Consider the following 18727-nt stretch of genomic DNA (forward strand, 5'->3'; position numbering starts at 1 on the left):
GACAGAGACAGACAGTGCTGTCCTGTAACAGTCATGACAGAGACAGACAGTGCTGTCCTGTAACAGTCATAACAGAGACAGACAGTGCTGTCCTGTAACAGTCATAACAGAGACAGACAGTGCTGTCCTGTAACAGTAATAACAGAGACAGGCAGTGCTGTCCTGTAACAGTCATAATAGAGACAGACAGTGCTGTCCTGTAACAGTCATAATAGAGACAGACAGTGCTGTCCTGTAATAATCATAGAGACAGACAGTGCTGTCCTGTAACAGTCATAACAGAGACAGACAGTGCTGTCCTGTAACAGTCATAACAGAGACAGACAGTGCTGTCCTGTAACAGTCATAACAGAGACAGACAGTGCTGTCCTGTAACAGTCATAACAGAGACAGACAGTGCTGTCATGTAACAGTCATAACAGAGACAGACAGTGCTGTCCTGTAACAGTCATAACAGAGACAGACAGTGCTGTCATGTAACAGTCATAACAGAGACAGACAGTGCTGTCCTGTAACAGTCAGAGACAGACAGTGCTGTCCTGTAACAGTCATAACAGAGACAGACAGTGCTGTCCTGTAACAGTCATAACAGAGACAGACAGTGCTGTCCTGTAACAGTCATAACAGAGACAGACAGTGCTGTCCTGTAACAGTCATAACAGAGACAGACAGTGCTGTCCTGTAACAGTCATAACAGAGACAGACAGTGCTGTCCTGTAACAGTCATAACAGAGACAGACAGTGCTGTCATGTAACAGTCATAACAGAGACAGACAGTGCTGTCCTGTAACAGTCATAACAGAGACAGACAGTGCTGTCATGTAACAGTCATAACAGAGACAGACAGTGCTGTCCTGTAACAGTCAGAGACAGACAGTGCTGTCCTGTAACAGTCATAACAGAGACAGACAGTGCTGTCCTGTAACAGTCATAACAGAGACAGACAGTGCTGTCCTGTAACAGTCATAACAGAGACAGACAGTGCTGTCCTGTAACAGTCATAACAGAGACAGACAGTGCTGTCCTGTAACAGTCATAACAGAGACAGACAGTGCTGTCCTGTAACAGTCATAACAGAGACAGACAGTGCTGTCCTGTAACAGTCATAACAGAGACAGACAGTGCTGTCATGTAACAGTCATAACAGAGACAGACAGTGCTGTCCTGTAACAGTCATAACAGAGACAGACAGTGCTGTCATGTAACAGTCATAACAGAGACAGACAGTGCTGTCCTGTAACAGTCAGAGACAGACAGTGCTGTCCTGTAACAGTCATAACAGAGACAGACAGTGCTGTCCTGTAACAGTCATAATAGAGACAGACAGTGCTGTCCTGTAACAGTCATAACAGAGACAGGCAGTGCTGTCCTGTAACAGTAATAACAGAGACAGACAGTGCTGTCCTGTAACAGTCATAACAGAGACAGACAGTGCTGTCCTGTAACAGTCATAACAGAGACAGACAGTGCTGTCATGTAACAGTCATAACAGAGACAGACAGTGCTGTCCTGTAACAGTCATAATAGAGACAGACAGTGCTGTCCTGTAACAGTCATAACAGAGACAGGCAGTGCTGTCCTGTAACAGTAATAACAGAGACAGACAGTGCTGTCCTGTAACAGTCATAACAGAGACAGACAGTGCTGTCCTGTAACAGTCATAACAGAGACAGACAGTGCTGTCCTGTAACAGTAATAACAGAGACAGACAGTGCTGTCCTGTAACAGTAATAACAGAGACAGACAGTGCTGTCCTGTAACAGTCATAACAGAGACAGACAGTGCTGTCCTGTAACAGTCATAACAGAGACAGACAGTGCTGTCCTGTAACAGTCATAACAGAGACAGACAGTGCTGTCCTGTAACAGTCATAACAGAGACAGACAGTGCTGTCCTGTAACAGTCATAACAGAGACAGACAGTGCTGTCCTGTAACAGTCATAACAGAGACAGACAGTGCTGTCCTGTAACAGTCAGAGACAGACAGTGCTGTCCTGTAACAGTCATAACAGAGACAGACAGTGCTGTCCTGTAACAGTCATAACAGAGACAGACAGTGCTGTCCTGTAACAGTCATAACAGAGACAGACAGTGCTGTCCTGTAACAGTAATAACAGAGACAGACAGTGCTGTCCTGTAACAGTAATAACAGAGACAGACAGTGCTGTCCTGTAACAGTCATAACAGAGACAGACAGTGCTGTCCTGTAACAGTCATAACAGAGACAGACAGTGCTGTCCTGTAACAGTCATAACAGAGACAGACAGTGCTGTCCTGTAACAGTCATAACAGAGACAGACAGTGCTGTCCTGTAACAGTCATAACAGAGACAGACAGTGCTGTCCTGTAACAGTCATAACAGAGACAGACAGTGCTGTCCTGTAACAGTCATAACAGAGACAGACAGTGCTGTCCTGTAACAGTCAGAGACAGACAGTGCTGTCCTGTAACAGTCATAACAGAGACAGACAGTGCTGTCCTGTAACAGTCATAACAGAGACAGACAGTGCTGTCCTGTAACAGTCATAACAGAGACAGACAGTGCTGTCCTTTAACAGTCATAACAGAGACAGACAGTGAGCCATCAGAACAATGACAGCCCTTGCTGGATTTCTGTGTCTGCTCTGATGGCAGAAGCAGAATTGACAGAACATTTGGAAACATTCTCAGAACGTTTGCTGAGTATTTGTAACCCGTAGGACAAACAGTGTTTAGAGAGCATTGGCAAGATGTTTTCAGTGGGTATGTTAGAAGTTCACAGAGAACCAGAGAGAAAATAGCCACCACTTTGTAATTTTTAGTATCTAATAGGTTGAGGCTGTTCGTCCCCAATTGTTCAGACAATTTAGCTTAGCATTTCCTCCAAGAGCTTCTTCTCTTGGAACACAAACAGTGTCGTCAACTGCCTCAATTACAGTGGCAAGGCAGAACAGTCACATTTAATACAATCACAACTTAACACATTTTAGTCAGTTAACAGACACTCTTATCCAGAGCGAATTACATGAGCAATTGGGGTTAAGTGCCTTTCTCAAGGGTACATTGGCAATTTTTTCACTTAGATGGCTCTGGGATTTGAACCAGCAACCTTTTGGTTACTGGCCAAATGCTCTTAACTACTAGGCTACCTGCCCACAGCAAATGGGATTTGATTACAAGACTTTAGAAAAGAGAAAAGAGGTGGTAGGCCATTATAAAGTATAACGTGGTGGTGGGGATGGTGTGGGGGTGGTGATGATGATGGTGTGGGGGTTGGTGGTGGTGGTGATGGTGTGAGGAGTGGTGGTGGTGATGGCGTGGGGGTGGTGGTGGTGGTGGGGGTGGTGGTGATAGTGGTGGTGGGGATGGTGTGGGGGTGGTGGTGATAGTGATGGTGTGGGGGTGGTGATGATGATGGTGTGGGGGTTGGTGGTGGTGGTGATGGTGTGAGGGGTGGTGGTGATAGTGATGGTGTGGGAGGGTAGTGGTGATGGTGTGGGGGGTGGTGGTGGTGATGGTGTGGGGGGTGGTGGTGGTGGTGATGGTGATGATGTGGTGGGTGGTGGTCGTGGTAGTGTGGGGGGTGGTGGTGGTAGTGGTGGTGATGGTGTGGGGGATGGTAGTGGTGGTGATGGTGTGGGGAGTGGTGCTGGTAGTGGTGGTGATGGTGTGGGGAGTGGTGCTGGTAGTGGTGGTGCTGGTGTGGGGGATGGTAGTGGTGGTGATGGTGTGGGGGATGGTAGTGGTGGTGATGGTGTGGGGAGTGGTGCTGGTAGTGGTGGTGATGGTGTGGGGGATGGTAGTGGTGATGATGGTGTGGGGGATGGTAGTGGTGGAGATGGTGTGGGGAGTGGTGCTGGTAGTGGTGGTGACGGTGTGGGGGATGGTAGTGGTGGTGATGGTGTGGGGGATGGTAGTGGTGGTGATGGTGTGGGGGATGGTAGTGGTGGTGATGGTGTGGGGGATTGTAGTGGTGGTGATGGTGTGGGGGATGGTAGTGGTGGTGATGGTGTGGGGGATGGTAGTGGTGATGATGGTGATGATGTGGCGGGTGGTGGTGGTGGTGGTAGTGTGGGGGGTGGTGGTGGTGATGATGTGGCGGGTGGTGGTGGTGGTGTGGGGAGTGGTGGTGGTGGTAGTGTGGGGGGTGGTGGTGGTGATGATGTGGCGGGTGGTGGTGGTGGTAGTTTGGGGGGTGGTGGTGGTGGTGGTAGTGTGGGGGGTGGTGGTGGTGGTAGTGTGGGGGTGGTGGTGGTGATGATGGTGATGATGTGGCGGGTGGTGGTGGTGGTAGTGTGGGGGGTGGTGGTGGTGGTAGTGTGGGGGGTGGTGGTGGTGATGATGTGGCGGGTGGTGGGTGGTGGTAGTTTGGGGGGTGGTGGTGGTGATGATGTGGCGGGTGGTGGTGGTGGTGGTAGTTTGGGGGGGTGGTGGTGGTGATGATGTGGCGGGTGGTGGTAGTGTGGGGGGTGGGGGGTGGTGGTGGTGGTAGTTTGGGGGGTGGTGGTGGTGGTGGTGGTAGTGTGGGGGGTGGTGGTGGTGATGATGTGGCGGGTGGTGGTAGTGTGGGGGGTGGTGGTGGTGGTGGTGTGGGGGGTGGTGGTGGTGGTAGTGTGGGGGGGTGGTGGTGGTGGTGGTGGTGATGATGTGGCGGGTGGTGGTAGTGTGGGTGGTGGGGGTGGTGGTGGTGGTAGTGTGGGGGGTGGTGGTGGTGGTGGTGATGATGTGGCGGGTGGTGGTAGTGTGGGGGGTGGGGGGTGGTGGTGGTGGTAGTGTGGGGGGTGGTGGTGGTGGTAGTGTGGGGGTGGTGGTGGTGATGATGGTGATGATGTGGCGGGTGGTGGTGGTGGTAGTGTGGGGGGTGGTGGTGGTGGTAGTGTGGGGGGTGGTGGTGGTGATGATGTGGCGGGTGGTGGTAGTGTGGGGGGTGGGGGGTGATGGTGGTGGTAGTGTGGGGGGTGGTGGTGGTGATGATGTGGCGGGTGGTGGTGGTGGTAGTTTGGGGGGTGGTGGTGGTGATGATGTGGCGGGTGGTGGTGGTGGTGGTAGTTTGGGGGGTGGTGGTGGTGATGATGTGGCGGGTGGTGGTAGTGTGGGGGGTGGGGGGTGGTGGTGGTGGTAGTTTGGGGGGTGGTGGTGGTGGTGGTGGTAGTGTGGGGGTGGTGGTGGTGATGATGTGGCGGGTGGTGGTAGTGTGGGGGGTGGTGGTGGTGGTGGTGTGGGGGGTGGTGGTGGTGGTAGTGTGGGGGGTGGTGGTGGTGGTGGTGGTGATGATGTGGCGGGTGGTGGTAGTGTGGGGGGTGGGGGTGGTGGTGGTGGTAGTGTGGGGGGTGGGGGGTGGGGGGGGTTCTGGTGGTAGTGTGGGGGGTGGGGGGGTTCTAACTTTAATTTACATGTTGATAGATTTGACTGGTAGGGGAGGGCTCTCTCTCAGTATTCTACCATTGGGTGCTTTTTATTTGTGCTGTTTTGGGAAAGTGATGTGTTGCACTCCATTGGTCCATGCAAATTGCATCCTGGTCCCAGCAATATAATGAACACCACCTGTTATTATTTTACTCAATAACATAAAAGTAGCTCAAGATCATCTGGGGAAGCCTGTGCCGCAAACACTCGACTCAAGTATCTCTTCAGTCGTCCTTATTCAATCTGTCTCAGTCTATTGCCTATGTGTATGAATCAGCAGTGAGACAATAGTTTTGCACAGAAAGTGTGCTATGAATGTGCTGGGGAATGCAAGTCACGAGTGGAAAAGGCTGTGATGATGTCACCAAGTGGATAAGGCTGTGATGATGTCACCAAGGAGATAAGGCTATGAAGATGTCACCAGTGGATAAGGCTATGATGATGTCACCAGTGGATAAGGCTATGAAGATGTCACCAGTGGATAAGGCTGTGATGATGTCACCAGTGGATAAGGCTATGATGATGTCACCAGTGGAAAAGGCTTTGTTGATGTCACCAGTGGATAAGGCTATGATGATGTCACCAGTGGATAAGGCTATGAAGATGTCACCAGTGGATAAGGCTATGATGATGTCACCAGTGGAAAAGGCTATGATGATGTCACCAGTGGATAAGGCTATGAAGATGTCACCAGTGGATAAGGCTATGAAGATGTCACCAGTGGATAAGGCTATGAAGATGTCACCAGTGGATAAGGCTTTGTTGATGTCACCAAAGTGGATATAAGGGGTCGATTGATGCAGAGTGTTCCATTGACCAGATTGGCGCACTTTCAACAAATCTGATCTAACAAGATACGATATTCGTCAAATCTTTCATGATAATTCATTTTATTTTTAAAAAACAAGGACATCCCTCCCGACCGAACCCTCCCCTAACCCGGACGATGCTGGGCCAATTGTGCGCTGCCCCATGGGTCTCCCGGTCGCGGCCGGCTTCGACAGAGTCTGGACTCAAACCCAGAATCTCTAGTGGCACAGCTAGCACTGGACCACTGAGACAGAGCCTGGACTCAAACCCAGAATCTCTAGTGGCACAGCTAGCACTGGACCACTGAGACAGAGCCTGGACTCAAACCCAGAATCTCTAGTGGCACAGCTAGCACTGGACCACTGAGACAGAGCCTGGACTCAAACCCAGAATCTCTAGTGGCACAGCTAGCACTGGACCACTGAGACAGAGCCTGGACTCAAACCCAGAATCTCTAGTGGCACAGCTAGCACTGGACCACTGAGACAGAGCCTGGACTCAAACCCAGAATCTCTAGTGGCACAGCTAGCACTGGACCACTGAGACAGAGCCTGGACTCAAACCCAGAATCTCTAGTGGCACAGCTAGCACTGGACCACTGAGACAGAGCCTGGACTCAAACCCAGAATCTCTAGTGGCACAGCTAGCACTGGACCACTGAGACAGAGCCTGGACTCAAACCCAGAATCTCTAGTGGCACAGCTAGCACTGGACCACTGAGACAGAGCCTGGACTCAAACCCAGAATCTCTAGTGGCACAGCTAGCACTGGACCACTGAGACAGAGCCTGGACTCAAACCCAGAATCTCTAGTGGCACAGCTAGCACTGGACCACTGAGACAGAGCCTGGACTCAAACCCAGAATCTCTAGTGGCACAGCTAGCACTGGACCACTGAGACAGAGCCTGGACTCAAACCCAGAATCTCTAGTGGCACAGCTAGCACTGGACCACTGAGACAGAGCCTGGACTCAAACCCAGAATCTCTAGTGGCACAGCTAGCACTGGACCACTGAGACAGAGCCTGGACTCAAACCCAGAATCTCTAGTGGCACAGCTAGCACTGGACCACTGAGACAGAGCCTGGACTCAAACCCAGATTCTCTAGTGGCACAGCTAGCACTGCGATGCAGAGCCTTAGACCACTGAGCCACTCGGGAGGCACATCTTTCATGATTTATATGTTGTAACAGGCCCACAATGTGGTTACTTAAGTCTGAGTTGGATATATTTGGCTGTTTTTGTTGCATAAGATGAAGAAGTTGTTTATTTTCAGTTTTAGAAGATTGCAAAACGCTAACTCCTGTTTGTATAAGCTGGTTAATCGGTGGTGGTAGTCAAAGTCATTTTTAACTGTAATTGATTGGTTGATTGGTGACGATGACATGAACATGTGTTGAGGTTGACATCCATAGAAGCATTATACTCAGATTTTTACCTCAACATAATGTGAGATACTGGATCTTTCCCCCACAACCCTTTCCCCATGCGTTTCCATGGGAATTCCATTGTTTTGGTCGAGTTCGATTGACCTCTTTACCGCATCTATGCTTTGATGATGTCACCAAAATGGATAAGGCTGTGATGATGACACCAAGCTGCTGTTCGTCTTGACTCAGCTAAAGAAACTCTAAAAATAGGTCCAGTGGTAGTCACAACAACACACCAGCCCAACCATGAATGAGAAGCCAAAGATAACAGGAATCACTTTGTTGATGGTGAGAAGGATCAGAACCTTGAGTTCAGGGTCACAGGATGCTCCAAAAACAATCCCTTTATCTGTTTCATAGTCTAAACTTCACCAGAACCAATCCTCATTCCATGCTTGTTCTCCTGCAGCATTGTGAAAAATGAAGTCCTTTTCTGCTCCCTCGCAGAACAATTTAGCATGATTTAGCATTTACCTAAGGGCCCCCCTGTCCCTGTCAGATGTGGTGATTGGTTGATTCCACCTGTCCATACAGAGACACCCCTCTAATGATTCACTATTAGTCAGCATGGGGGTAGATGTCAGAGGACAGGAGTGTTCTATTATATTCCATTCCAATCAGTTCTAATATATTCTATTCCATTCCATTCCATTCTATTCAGTTCTGATCTATTCTATTAAGTTCTAATCTTTTCCATTCCATTCCATTCCATTCCATTCCGTTCTATTCTATTCTATTCCATTCAGTTCTAATCTATTCTATTCCATTCTATTAAATTATAATATATTCTATTCCATTCCATTCTATTCAATTCTAAACTATTCTATTCCATTCCATTCAATTCTGATCTATTCTATTAAGTTCGAATCCATTCCATTCAGTCCTAATCTATTCTATTCTATTCAGTTCTGATCTATTCTATTCAGTTCTAATCTATTCTATTCCATTCCATTCTATTCAGTTCTAATCTATTCTATTCAATTCAGTTCTAATCTATTCTATTCAGTTCTAATCTATTCCATTCCATTCTATTCCATTCAGTTCTAATCTATTCTATTCCATTCTATTCAATTATAATATATTCTATTCCATTCCATTCTATTCAATTCTAATCTATTCTATTCCATTCCATTCAATTCTGATCTATTCTATTAAGTTTGAATCCATTCCATTCAGTCCTAATCTATTCTATTCTATTCAGTTCTGATCTATTCTATTCAGTTCTAATCTATTCTATTCCATTCCATTCTATTTAGTTCTAATCTAATCTATTCAATTCAGTTCTAATCTATTCTATTCAGTTCTAATCTATTCCATTCCATTCCATTCTATTCAGTTCTAATCTATTCCATTCCATTCAGTTGTAATCTAATCTATTCCATTCTATTCAGTTCTAATCTATTCCATTCCATTCCATTCTAATCCATTCCATTCCATTCTATTCCATTCCATTCTATTCAGTTCTAATCTATTCTATTCCATTCCATTCAGTTCTAATCTATTCCATTCCATTATATTCCATTCCATTCCATTCTATTCTGTTCTAATCTATTCTATTCCATTCCATTCAGTTCTAATCAAATCTATTCCATTCAGTTCTAATCTATTCTATTCCAGTCCATTCCATTCAGTTCTAATCTATTATATTCCAGTCCATTCCATTCAGTTCTAATCTATTCCATTCCATTCCATTCAGTTCTAATCTATTCTATTCCATTCCATTCCTATTCAGTTCTAATCTATTCTATTCCATTCCATTCAGTTCTAATCTATTCCATTCCATTCTATTCCATTCCATTCTATTCAGTTCTAATCTATTCTATTCCATTCCATTCAGTTCTAATCTAATCTATTCCATTCAGTTCTAATCTATTCTATTCCAGTCCATTCCATTCAGTTCTAATCTATTGTATTCCATTCCATTCCATTCAGTTCTAATCTATTCTATTCCATTCCGTTCTATTCAGTTCTAATCTATTCTATTCCATTCCATTCCATTCTATTCAGTTCTAATCTATTCTATTCCATTCCATTCCATTCTATTCAGTTCTAATCTATTCTATTCCATTCCATTCCATTCAGTTCTAATCTATTCTATTCCATTCCATTCCATTCTATTCAGTTCTAATCTATTCCATTCCATTCAGTTATAATCTAATCTATTCCATTCAGTTCTAATCTATTTTATTCCATTCCATTCAGTTCTAATCTATTCTATTCCATTCCATTCCATTCTATTCAGTTCTAATCTATTCCATTCCATTCAGTTATAATCTAATCTATTCCATTCAGTTCTAATCTATTTTATTCCAGTCCATTCCATTCAGTTCTAATCTATTCTATTCCATTCCATTCCATTCAGTTCTAATCTATTTTATTCCAGTCCATTCCATTCAGTTCTAATCTATTTTATTCCAGTCCATTCCATTCAGTTCTAATCTATTCTATTCCATTCCATTCCATTCAGTTCTAATCTATTCTATTCCATTCCATTCCATTCAGTTCTAATCTATTCTATTCCATTCCATTCCATTCAGTTCTAATCTATTCTATTCCAGTCCATTCAGTTCTAATCTATTCTATTCCATTCCATTATATTCAGTTCTAATCTATTATATTCTATCACATCATACATGGCAGACCACAGCTGAGCTTCACCACAACTCTTATAACCCTGCCTCTTAAAGTCAGAACGTTGTAATTTGTAATTTAAAAGCCTCCAAACTGCCCCTGAATTCCCCCTAGCTACCCTCAACTATCCCTTTAACTAGAGATGCTTGTCAACATCCACAGTACAATAACAGAAAACATGGGAAGAAGACTAGGCATTTGTGTAGTGCATTACGATGGTGAGGGTTTTATGAAGGTCTAGCCAACATCAAAGTAGGACATTCAGTAAACTAAAATGAGGTAAGGAGATAACGCCGTGGTAACATCATTGTCTCATCCAGAACAGCATTAAGGATTTTACCCACAGGGCCAATTCACTCATAATAGTCTTATGGAAAGATATCAGGGAAATTCCTTTAACGTAGACAAAAGAAGAGGTAAAAATACCATTCCTGAATAAATTGCTGTGATTCAACTGATAATAATCTGAGGTCAACGGATCTCAGGAAAGCACTTCAAGACAAGAACACTAGAGTAAATGTATTCCTGAAATATCTCCCCTCTCTATATTTAACTGAATAACAATAGCCTGACGTGAATGGAGCTCAGCTACTAGCCAGTCACATCCTCTCTCCTCTGCAGGAGCATAATAGGCTTATCCAGCTCAATAACATCACATCTGATTGGCTCAACACAAAACAAGTAGTTTAAACTGTAGATATATTCCTATGACACCCTCTGTATGGCCATATGAGGTGTGTATGTGACTTTAATACCTCTTGCGTATGTCCGAGTTGAGGGTCTTCTTGTTGGCGGTGCCGTCCTGGTGCAGGGCCTTCTCCAGGGAGAGGGAGAGGGGGGCTTCCCGGATGGGCAGGGGCAGCACCAGGGTGTCCTGGGTCACGGGGAGGGTCTCTCCCTCCCCACCCTGCACGCGGCCCAGGTGCTGCTTGGCATAGTCAAACCCCTGGACAGGCTGTAGGGAGGACGAAGGGGGGAGAGAGATGAGTGGAAACAGGTGAGTGATGGATGCAAGCTTTCCATCTCAATGGCCATCTAAATGGCACACACGTGCACACACATGGTCAGCATATTATGTATACACAGACAGAGACAAACGCACATTTAAAGAGACATACTAAACTTGTGAAGGTGGTAAATGACCTTTAAATGGCATCAGACCAAGGCTCTGCATCTGTCCTCGTGCTCCCAGACCTTAGTGCTGCTTTTGATACCATCGATCAGCACATTCTTTTGGAGAGATTGGAAACCCAAATTGGTCTACACAGACAAGTTCTGGCCTGGTTTAGATCTTATCTGTCGGGAAGATTTTAGTTTGTCTCTATGAATGGTTTGTCCTCAAATCAACTGTAAATTTCAGTGTTCCTCAAGGCTCCATTTTATGACCACTATTGTTTTCACTATATATTTTACCTCTAGGTGATGTCATTCGGAAACATAATGTTAACTTTCACTGCTATGCAGACGACACACAGCTGTACATTTCGATGAAACATGGTGAAGCCCCAAAATTACCCTCGGCGGCAAATTGTCTACTTTTAAACTTGAACAAAACAGAGATGCTTGTTCTAGGTCCCAAGAAAGAGATCTTCTGTTGAATCTGTTGAATCGGACAATTAATCTTGATGGTTGTACAGTCGTCTCAAATAAAACTGAATGACCTCAGCGTTACTCTGGACCCTGATCTCTCTTTTGACTAACATATTTCAAGGACAGCTTTTTTCCATTACATTGCAAAAATCAGAAACTGTCTGTCCAAAAAGGATGCAGAAAAAGTAATCCATGCTTTTGTCACTTCTAGGTTAGACTACTGCAATGCTCTACTTTCCGGCTACCTGGATAAAGCACTAAATAAACTTCAGTTAGTGCTAAACACGGCTGCTAGAATTCTGACTAGAACCAAACATTTTTATCATATTACTCCAGTGCTAGCCTCCCTACACTGGCTTCATGTTAAGGCAAGGGCTGATTTCAAGGTTTTACTGCTAACCTACAAAGCATTACATGGGCTTGCTCCTACCCATCTTTTCGATTTGGTCCTGCTGTACATACCTACACGTACGCTACGGTCACAAGACGCAGGCCTCCTTACTGTCCCTAGAATTTCTAAGCAAACAGCTGGAGACAGGGCTTTCTCCTAGAGCTCAATTTTTATGGAATGGTCTGCCTATACATGTGAGAGACAGACTCGGTCTCGACCTTTAAGTATTTATTGAAGACTCATCTCTTCAGTAGGTCCTATGATTGAGTGTAGTCTGGCCCAGGACTGTGAAGGTGAACGGAAAGGCTGTGGAGCAACGAACCGCCCTTGCCGTCTCTGTCTGGCCGGTTTCCTTCTCTCCACAGGGATTCTCTGCCTCTAACCCTATTACAGGGGCTGAGTCACTGGCTTACTGGTGCTCTTCCATGCCGTCCCTAGGAGGGGTGAGTCATTTGAGTGGGCTGAGTCACTGACGTGATCTTCCTGTCTGGGTTGGCGCCCCCCATTGGGTTTGTGCAGTAGGGGAGATCTTCGTGGGCTATACTCAGCCTTGTCTCAGGATGGTAAGTTGGTGGTTGAAGATATCCCTCTAGTGGTGTGGGGGCTGTGCTTGGGCAGTGGGTGGGGCTATATCTTGCCTGTTTGGCCCTGTCCAAGGGTATTGTCAGGTGGGGCCATGGTGTCTCCTCTCCTGTCTCAGCCTCCATTATTTATGCTGCAATAGTTTGTGTGTCAGGGGGCTGGGGTCAGTCTGTTATATCTGGAGTATTTCTCTTGTCTTATCCGGTGTCCTGTGTGAATTTAAGTATGCTCTCTCTAATTCTCTCTCTCTTTTTCTTTCTTCCTTTCTCTCTTTCTATCTTTCTCTCGGAGGACCTGAGCCCTAGGACCATGCCTCAGGACTACCTGGCCTGATGACTCCTTGCTTTCCCCAGTTCACCTGGTCGTGCTGCTGCTCCAGTTTCAATTGTTCTGCCTGCGGCTATGGAAGCCTGATCTGTTCACCGGACGTGCTACCTGTCCCAGACCTGCTGTTTTCATCTCTCTAGAGACAGCAGGAGCGGTAGAGATATTCTGAATGTGATCGGCTATGAAAAGCCAACTGACATTTACTCCTGAGGTGCTGACCTGATGCACCCTCTACAACCACTGTAATTATTATTATTTGACCCTGTTGGTCATCTATGAACATTTGAACATCTATAATCTCCACCCGGCACAGCCAGAACAGGACTGGCCACCCCTCATAGCCTGGTTCCTCTCTAGATTTCTTCCTAGGTTATGACCTTTCTAGGGAGTTTTTCCTAGCCACCGTGCTTCTACACCTGCATTGCTTGCTGTTTGGTGGTGTGCGGGCTGTGCTTTGGCAAAGTGGGTGGGGTTATATCCTTCCTGTTTGGCCCTGTCCGGGGGTGTCCTCGGATGGGGCCACAGTGTCTCCTGACCCCTCCTGTCTCAGCCTCCAGTATTTATGCTGCAGTAGTTTATGTGTCGGGGGGCTAGGGTCAGTTTGTTATATCTGGAGTACTTCTCCTGTCCAATTCGGTGTCCTGTGTGAATCTAAGTGTGCGTTCTCTAATTCTCTCCTCTCTTTCTTTCTCTCTCTCAGAGGACCTGAGCCCTAGAACCATGCCCCAGTCCACCTGACTGTGCTGCTGCTCCAGTTTCAACTGTTCTGCCTTATTATTATTCGACCATGCTGGTCATTTATGAACATTTGAACATCTTGGCCATGTTCTGTTATAATCTCCACCCGGCACAGCCAGAAGAGGACTGGCCACCCCACATAGCCTGGTTCCTCTCTAGGTTTCTTCCTAGGTTTTGGCCTTTCTAGGGAGTTTTTCCTAGCCACCGTGCTTCTACACCTGCATTGCTTGCTGTTTGGGGTTTTAGGCTGGGTTTCTGTACAGCACTTTGAGATATCAGCTGATGTACGAAGGGCTATATAAATACATTTGATTTGGTTTGATTTGTTTGGGGTTTTAGGCTGGGTTTCGGTACACACTTTGTGACATCAGCTGATGTAAGAAGGGCTTTATAAATACATTTGATAAATTGATACACACATTTAAAGAGATATACAGGCAGTCAGACAACAGACACACACATTCAGACAGAAAACTGAAATGCCTAAATGACTTTTCAGAACTCTAATTCATGTGTCTTGAACTCCATACACATAGATTTTATGAAGACTTCTTTGATCTCACTTTCTCTCCTTCTAATGTCTAATAAATGAATCACAGAGGGCAATAAAAAGATGAGATTCAAAGACTATTCTAATGTAGTCAGACTCCAGACAGAAGAGGAGAGAGACACAGTGGGGTGGTTTATATAAAAGTCTTAACACACACACACAGAGGTGTGGATGGTTTTCACGCAGACTAAAAGTGCTGGCTCCAGGGCTGTCAGAGGAGTGGTTCTCAGAGGGATATAGAGGAAGTGCTGGCTCCAGGGCTGTCAGAGGAGTGTTTCTCAGAGGGATATAGAGGAAGTGCTGGCTCCAGGGCTGTCAGAGGAGTGGTTCTCAGAGGGATATAGAGGAAGTGCTGGCTCCAGGGCTGTCAGAGGAGTGGTTCTCAGAGGGATATAGAGGAAGTGCTGGCTCCAGGGCTGTCAGAGGAGTGGTTCTCAGAGGGATATAGAGGAAGTGTTGGCTCCAGGGCTGTCAGAGGAGTGGTTCTCAGAGGGATATAGAGGAAGTGCTGGCTCCAGGGCTGTCAGAGGAGTGGTTCTCAGAGGGATATAGAGGAAGTGCTGGCTCCAGGGCTGTCAGAGGAGTGGTTCTCAGAGGGATATAGAGGAAGTGCTGGCTGCAGGGCTGTCAGAGGAGTGGTTCTCAGAGGGATATAGAGGAAGTGCTGGCTCCAGGGCTGTCAGAGGAGTGGTTCTCAGAGGGATATAGAGGGAAAGTGCTACATCTGCAGTCACACAGCATGACAGTATCACTGAGAGGTGATATTCACAGCATCACTATTAAATTATTTTTTTCCCCAAGTGATGTACTTAAAAAAAAGTGTGGTAGAATGCAAATTCCCAAGGTATTTGTCCATCCCTCATATTGACAACTGGACTGCTCCAACACAGAAAGAACCAGGTTTAACCCCATGGGTTCACTCCTCAGGGTCCCCAGCATATTTCACAGTGTCTGCCTCAATAACGTCCACCTCAATATACTGTACAGACTGGCTGATGGTGCAAAGACAGAAACAAACAGAGAGAGTGAAAGGTGGACACAGACAGGCAGAGGGATATCCCTTTGGTAAACATAATGGAGCTTCTATCGTTGATCCACTGATGGTGGATAGGCTACTGCACGAACACACACACATGCTAAACTACAGGACTGTTTCACCAGCATAGACTGGAATATGTTCCGGGATTCATCCGATGGCATTGAGGAGCTAACCACATCAGTCACCGGCTTCATTAATAAGGGCATAGATGACATCGTCCCCACATTCCAATCAGAAGCCATGGATTACAGGAAATATCTGCACTGAGCTAAAGGCTAGACCTGTCGCTTTAAAGGAGCGGGACACTAATCTGGACGCTTAAAAGAAATCCCGCTACGCCCTCCGAGGAACCATCGAACAGGCAAAGCATCAATACAGGACCAAGATCGAATCCTACTACATTGGCTCTGTCGCTTGTCAGATGTGGAAGGGCTAGCATGGATTACAAAGGGAAACCCAGCCGCGAGCTGTCCAGTGATGCGATCCTACCAGACGAGCTAAATACCTTCTATACTGGCTTCGAGGCTAGCAACACTGAACCATGCATGAGAGCACCAACTGTTCCGGACAACAGTGTGATCACGCTCTCCAGAGCCGATGTAGTAAGACCCTTAAATAGGTCAACATTCACAAGGCCGTAGAGCCAGATGGATTACCAGGACATGTACTCAGAGCATGCACTGACCAGCTGGCAAGTGTCTTCACTGACATTTTCAACCTCTCCCTTACCCCGTCTGTAATGCTACATATTTCAATGTCTCCCGAGTGGTGCAGTGGTATAAGGCACTGCATCTCAGTGCTTGAGGCGTTACTATAGACACCCTGGTTCGAATCCAGGCTGTATCACAACTGGCCGTGATTGGGAGTCCCTTAGGGCGGCGCACATTTTGCCCAGCGTTGTTCGGTTTTGCCCGTTCATAACTGACTTTCCTAGTTATATTAAAATGTACATTTAAAAAATGTAAACACCATGTGTCCCTGTGCCCAAGAATGCCAAGGTAATTTGACTAAATGACTTTCATAGCAGTCACATCTGTAGCCATGGAATGGCTTGTCATAGCTCACATCAACACCTTCATCCCAAACAGCCTGGATCCACTCCAATTCACATACCGCCACATATCCACAGATGATGCAACCTCTATTGTATTGCAATCCACACTGCCCTTTACAACCTGGACAAAAGGAGAACCTACTGTACATGAGAATGCTGTTCATTGACTCCAAGATCATTACTAAGCTAAGGACCCTGCGATTAAACAGGGTAGGCAACAACACATCCGCCACGCTGACCCTCAACACCGGGGCCACTCAGGGGTGCGTGCTTAGTCCACTCCTATACTCCCTGTTCACCCACGACTGCGTGGCCAAGCATGACTCCAATACCGTCATTGGATACCACCGACAACGATGAGACAACCTATAGGGAGGAGGTCAGAGACCAGGCAGTGTGGTGCCAGGACAACAACCTCTCTCTTAACATCAGCAAGACAAAGGAGCTGATCTGGGCTACAGGAAACAGAGGTCTGAGCACGCCCCCATCCACATTGATAGGGCTGAGTGGAGCAGGTTTGAGAGCTTCAAGTTCCTTGGTGTCCACATCACTAAGGAATTATCATGGTCCACACACACCAACACAAATCGTGAAGAGCACACGACAATGCCTCTCAGGAGGCTGAAAAGATTTGTCATGGGCCCTCAGCTCCTCAAAAGGTTATACAGCTGCACCATTGAGAGCATCTCAGATACCCAAGTCATAGACTGTTCTCTCGGCTACTGCATGGCAGGCGGTACCGATGCACCAAATCCGGAACCAACAGGACCCTGAACAGCTTCTACCCCCAAGCCATAAGACTGCTAAATAGTTCAACTCTTTTAACTCATCTAGATAAGAGCATCTGCTAAATGACTAAAATGTAAATATCACATACACTGCTGTTGCAGTTATCTATCCTGATGCCTAGTCATTATCCCTACCTATATGTACATACTGTATCGACCTCAATTACCTAGTATCTCTGCACATCTAGTCAGTACTGGTGCCCCATGTATATAACTAAGTTATTATTACTCATTGTGGATTTACTCCTCGTATTAATATTATCTTTCTATTATTATAATAGTGTTTCTCTCTGCATTGTTGGGAAGGGCCCATCACTAAGCATTTCACTGTTGGTCTACACCTGTTGTTTCTCTCTGCATTGTTGGGAAGGGCCCATCAGAAAGCATTTCACTGTTAGTCTACACCTGTTGTTTCTCTCTGCATTGTTGGGAAGGGCCCATCACTAAGCATTTCACTGTTAGTCTACACCTGTTGTTTCTCTCTGCATTATTGGGAAGGGCCCATCACTAAGCATTTCACTGTTAGTCTACACCTGTTGTTTCTCTCTGCATTGTTGGGAAGGGCCCATCAGTAAGCATTTCACTGTTGGTCTACACCTGTTGTTTCTCTCTGCATTGTTGGGAAGGGCCCATCCCTAAGCATTTCACTGTTAGTCTACACCTGTTGTTTCTCTCTGCATTGTTGGGAAGGGCCCATCACTAAGCATTTCACTGTTAGTCTACACCTGTTGTTTCTCTCTGCATTGTTGGGAAGGGCCCATCACTAAGCATTTCACTGTTGGTCTACACCTGTTGTTTCTCTCTGCATTGTTGGGAAGGGCCCATCCCTAAGCATTTCACTGTTAGTCTACACCTGTTGTTTCTCTCTGCATTATTGGGAAGGGCCCATCACTAAGCATTTCACTGTTAGTCTACACCTGTTGTTTCTCTCTGCATTGTTGGGAAGGGCCCATCAGTAAGCATTTCACTGTTGGTCTACACCTGTTGTTTCTCTCTGCATTGTTGGGAAGGGCCCATCCCTAAGCATTTCACTGTTAGTCTACACCTGTTGTTTCTCTCTGCATTGTTGGGAAGGGCCCATCACTAAGCATTTCACTGTTAGTCTACACCTGTTGTTTCTCTCTGCATTGTTGGGAAGGGCCCATCACTAAGCATTTCACTGTTGGTCTACACCTGTTGTTTCTCTCTGCATTGTTGGGAAGGGCCCATCCCTAAGCATTTCACTGTTAGTCTACACCTGTTGTTTCTCTCTGCATTGTTGGGAAGGGCCCATCAGTAAGCATTTCACTGTTAGTCTACACCTGTTGTTTACCAAGCATGTGACAAATACAATGTGATTTGATCCTGCTTGTTATTCCATACTAAAGTTCAGGCAAATCTCCCTCTTGGGATACTGCTATACTGCAAAATATG

The 18727-nt window shown here is 46.2% G+C and overlaps 1 protein-coding gene across 1 annotated transcript in view; it reads right to left on the reverse strand.

Annotated features, from left to right (window-relative positions):
- LOC116364160 (UPF0606 protein KIAA1549L) overlaps nucleotides 1-18727 on the reverse strand; it is a 97259-nt gene that overhangs the window by 41343 nt on the left and 37189 nt on the right. The window contains exon 12 of the mRNA XM_031817398.1: nucleotides 11011-11210. Within this exon, the coding sequence (XP_031673258.1) occupies nucleotides 11011-11210 (200 nt within the window). The remainder of the gene's footprint in view (nucleotides 1-11010; nucleotides 11211-18727) is intronic.

The sequence above is a fragment of the Oncorhynchus kisutch genome, unplaced genomic scaffold (assembly GCF_002021735.2).
Source record: "Oncorhynchus kisutch isolate 150728-3 unplaced genomic scaffold, Okis_V2 scaffold1013, whole genome shotgun sequence".
Taxonomy (NCBI): domain Eukaryota; kingdom Metazoa; phylum Chordata; class Actinopteri; order Salmoniformes; family Salmonidae; genus Oncorhynchus; species Oncorhynchus kisutch.